Source organism: Ahaetulla prasina, chromosome 2 (genome assembly GCF_028640845.1).
Source record: "Ahaetulla prasina isolate Xishuangbanna chromosome 2, ASM2864084v1, whole genome shotgun sequence".
Lineage (NCBI taxonomy): Eukaryota > Metazoa > Chordata > Lepidosauria > Squamata > Colubridae > Ahaetulla > Ahaetulla prasina.
The window spans coordinates 18,067,498-18,072,292 of record NC_080540.1 but is presented as its reverse complement, the minus strand read 5'-3'; the positions used below and the strand labels follow the sequence as shown (position 1 = coordinate 18,072,292).

Here is a 4,795-nt window from a genome sequence, read left to right as displayed (position 1 = left end):
CTAGTAAACAATGTAGAAATGTAAACAGTATAAAGGAATAATAATAATAATGTAACAGTGCAACAGCAGAAACACAGACTATATTATGCAGAAGAAAATCCAGAGGAAATAAGCCACTGATTAAACACCTGAAGCATCTTCTACCTATCCCAACCCAAAGTCTGAGAAGGGTTTCTTTCAATACAGTCAAAGGGGAGGGGGAGGGGAAATCTCTGCCCCCCCCTTGATTTCGCACCCCCCCCGACTCCAGCGGCTGTCATCTGTTCAAAAAGGACATCCTAAGATTTGATCGCTGACCACTGGCAAGAGCCAAGGAAAACCATATCCCCAGCAGATAGGGTAGGTTTACGGTGTGCAAAGGCAGAAATAATTTCCCCTTCTCTGGAAGTAAGGCCTATGTGTTACTTTAGCCAATATTAGGAGATAATTCCAGTTGAGTGGATTGGAAGCCATACGACTTCAAACTATCTTTGGACTTGTGAATTCATCAGGTGTGCTGCATATCCAGTGATGGAAGGTATGGCATCTGGAACAGCTTGCTTTCCCTTCGTCATTCAGGAAGGCACAGTTCCCTCCATCACGAAGGACCTCCCACCTGCAACACAAGGGCAACAAGAGAGAAAAGCTGTGTCCCCCATTGGCATCTAACCACACTGTCAACTTGCTCTAGCACAGGGGTCTCCAACCTTGGCAACTTGAAGACTTGTGGACTTCAACTCCCAGAATTCCTCAGCCAGCTTTGCTGGCTGAGGAATTCTGGGAGTTGGAGTCTACAAGTCTTCAAGTTGCCAAGGTTGGAGACCCCCTGCTCTAGCAGCATCCCTTTTCTGCCATATCCCCATAGCCTTGTTTTCCTCTCACCCCCACCTGTAAGAGAGGCTTAATACACCTTGAATAGAATAGAATAGAATTTTTTATTGGCCAAGTGTGATTGGACACACAAGGAATCTGTCTTGGTGCATAGGCTCTCAGTGTAAATAAAAGAAAAGATACTTTCATCAAGGTACAACACTTACAACACTTAATGATAGTCATAGGGTACAAATTTAACACTTAATGATATTGACTTTATTGTCCTAATTTGATTCTGTATTCTAACAACCTCTGAGAGCAGTCACAACGTGCATAAGATCAACTTCACAACCATGGTCTTGGAGAAAAGTCAGGCAACCATGGTGACTTGGATTGGAGAGATAATGGAGGCCCTGAATTTCATGCCAATATCGTTTTTTGCTGAGTCAAGAATGAGCAAATCTCAACTCACCAACACATGAGCACATGTGCAAAGAAGTGAAGTTGAGTGGGTGATAAAAAGATAATAGTGGATTCATATGGGCTAGTCTGGCAGTAGCCAGTGTAGTGTTTCCCAGCAACTTTGAGCTATAACTTACTCATCCTCTGTGCTCAAAGTTGATGGGAACTGGAGTCCATCTGGAGGCCATAAGTTTGCTATATATAGTTGGTTTCAATCATGTGTGATTAGTTATGTGTCAATTCTCCTCCTGAGCCCAAATTCTGAACTAGGACTCCAAATTAATTTAGAAAGCCGCCATATTGGGGCATTATTCTTTATGTACTTATTTGTTAGACTTATATTCCAGTTTTTTGTTTAGGGACTAATTTATTTTTATTTATTTTTTTACATTTTTTTACTTATGTCCCATTCTTGGAGATTATCTGGAAAACTCTTGGAAAAGTTTTTCAGAAGTGGTTTGCCATTGTTTCCTTTCTAGGGTTGAGGGAAAGTGACTGGCCCAAGATCACCCAGCTGGCTTTGAGCCCAAGGCACAACTAAACTTCACGGTTCCCAGTTTTTTTAGCCTGCTGCCTTAACTGCTACACCAAACTGGCTCTCACAAGTACCTCTCTAAACATGTGAGGCAGGTAAGGCTGAGAGAATCTGGCCTAAAGTCAGCAAGGGATCTTCTGTAGCTCAAAAGAGATTCGAACCTAATCTCTTAAAATTAGATTAAGATTAAGGGGTGTGCATAAGAGCACAAAAATGCCTACCATTCCTGTCCTATTGTTCCCTTTTATTATATCAAATTAATATAGTTGTTGCATACTTTTGCTTATATCTTATGTTTGTGTATACTGTTGTGACAAAAATAAAAAAATAAAAAAATAAAAAAAACCTGGGTCTCCACTCTCTTAGTGTGCAACCTTCACTATGAGACTGGCTCCTGGGCTGAGAAAAAAGTACCAGCCCATAATCCCCAGGCATCTTTTATGGCTGTGAGAGGACCTAACTTGGGTTTGTTGAGTCCAAAAACTTAACCACTACATCACATTGTCTTGCCTCCATTCACTAAATTCTCTAGTTTTAGGCACAAAGTTGGCATTTATGAAAACATGCCCTGCATTTGTGCTCGATGAAAGAAACAGGACTGCACTGGATGATGAATAAACCGCACGCCACTGCTTCTTAGCATTTCGCTGGTGTAGAGTTTATGTAATTAATTTATTAAATTTATATGCCGTCCCTCTCACTATTCCTCAGCTGAAGACATAAGAGAGAAAGGATGACTCACGTTGAAGCATTTCCATTGATCCATTTCCAGGGTTGATTCGGGTCTTGTTGGAGGCCAATCCAGTGGGAAGTGGTGCCTTTGTAACGCTGCACAAAATCCTTTGGAGACAATAAATGGTAAATATTAAATCACTCTAAAATATTTATAGACCCCCAAGTGTACATATATTTTAACTGTTTACCTATTTCCTCAATAAGAGCATATTCACCAAGACAAATGCCTTGTGTGTCCAATCACACTTGGCCAGTAAAAAATTCTATTCTATTCTGTAATCAAATCACAGATGTTTAGAGTCGGCCAATAATCCTATAATATTGTTTGATTATATATTATATATTACATAGAAGTTCATAGAAGGATACAAAGACTGCCTGCTCCATTTCCCCCAAAGCGCTTCAGAACATAAAGTCTTTTTTTTTAATTTACATTTATATCCCGCCCTTCTCCGAAGACTCAGGGCGGCTTACATTGTGTAAGGCAATAGTCTCATCCTATTTGTATATTTATATACAAAGTCAACTTATTGCCCCCCCAACAATCTGGGTCCTCATTTTACCTACCTTACAAAGGATGGAAGGCTGAGTCAACCTTGGGCCTGGTGGGACTTGAGCCTGCAGTAATTGCAAGCAGCTGTGTTTAATAACACCGCGGCCCTGCATCAGAATCCAGGAGTCTTCAGCTCCTTAAACCAGCCCCTGCATCAGAATCCAGAAAAGATGCAGCTATTTTAAATAGTTGCAGGGAGCAGCTCTGCTGATACCTCTTAGACCAGTGGTTCTCAACCTTTACAGTGCTGCGACCCCTTTAATACAATTCCCCACGATGTGGCGACCCCAACCATAAAATTATTTTCGTTTTGAATTTATCGCGCCTGAAGCCATATTGGCTAGCGATCTGAACTGCTTGCGACTGCCTTGAGGACGGAGGCATTAAAGCGGAGACTCCTCCCTTATTAAGTTTATCGCGCCTGAAGCCAGATTAGGCTAGCGATTGGGAGTGATTGCAGCTGGCTTGAGAGGGAGACATCAGAGCAAAGATTTCTCTCTTTTTTAATTCATCGCGCCTGAAGCCGAATTCAGCTAGCGATTTGAAGAGCCTGCAGCTGGCTTGTGGAGTCAACCATTGGAGCGCGATTCTTCGACTTGCAAGTATACTTCCCATATTTCCGATGGTCTTAGGCAACCCCTGGCAAATCGTCTTTCGACCCCCAACGGGGTCCCGACCCACAGGTTGAGAACCGCTGCCTTAGACTTTCAAAGCCTCCTTTAGAGTCAAAGCAGAGTGCTAACCAGCCCTAATATCAATGATTTCAATATATTTTAGTAGAGGATGCATGAAGGCAAAATGACTGTGCTGTTTTCTCTCACTTCCTTTCCCTGAAATGTTAAAAAGGATTCCACCTAGGAGAAAAGGCAGCTGTTCCCTTTAAAAAGGGTGCAGCTATTTCAAAAAGAAGAGGCTGGTTGTGTTTACCGGACTCAGTTCCAGAACATAGAATGAAAAAGAAGTGAAAAAGCTAAAGTACAAAAAAAGCTGGAAAGATGAAACCTGGAAAAAAGTAACTATGAACGGTCACTAAACAGGGCAATCATTAAACAAGGACTACCTATAGTAGTCATAGGCTAGAGACAGTGGCTGAAAATTAGAAAGCGATAGATGCTCTTCCTTAATAAAAGTCAATCCAAACTTTTTTTCAATCTTTGCTACGGACCAGCACAAAGTGATATTGTATAAAATCAATTCCCTGCTAGCAGAACTGAGGTGCATGTGGGCCCTACATGAAATTGGCATCATCCACAATACAGTAGGATATTTTCACCTCTTACCTTTTCTTCCTTTTCAATAATGGCTAGAGAGGCATTGTACAAAGAGCAAAAGTCTCGACTAGCAGACCAGGTTTCTTCTTTATCTGAGAAGTAGAAACATTTCATCTGGTACCCAATCCAGTCAGGCAGGATGTTCGGAGGTTGTCAATAGCAGTTTACAGTCATCTGGGTTTGAGGTCGGTTTATTTACCGACAATACTGAGGGGGGGAAAAAAGATCATGATCTAACAAACACTCTCCATAGTCCATTAACCACAAATGTGCATGGGGAATACAGCTAGTCCTCGACATATGACCATAATGAAGTCTGGAATTTCTGACATAAGTTGTGATGATCATAAGCCAAGGCATCACATGACTGATTTGATCTTACAACATTTTTTGCTGTGCTCATTAAGCGAATGCAGTGGCCATAAAGCAAACCCAGTGAGTGTAAAG

At 41.5% G+C, this 4,795-nt stretch overlaps 1 protein-coding gene across 1 annotated transcript; it reads right to left on the bottom strand.

The window, feature by feature from the left end:
- LOC131190398 (C-type lectin domain family 2 member D-like) lies at positions 1-4,498 on the bottom strand (the record flags this gene model as incomplete). The annotated part of the gene is made up of 3 exons (XM_058167719.1): positions 1-595; positions 2,532-2,629; positions 4,358-4,498. Coding segments are annotated over 3 exons (375 nt in total), but the record flags the coding sequence as incomplete, so codon positions are not given.
- Between the last annotated feature and the right edge of the window lie 297 nt (positions 4,499-4,795).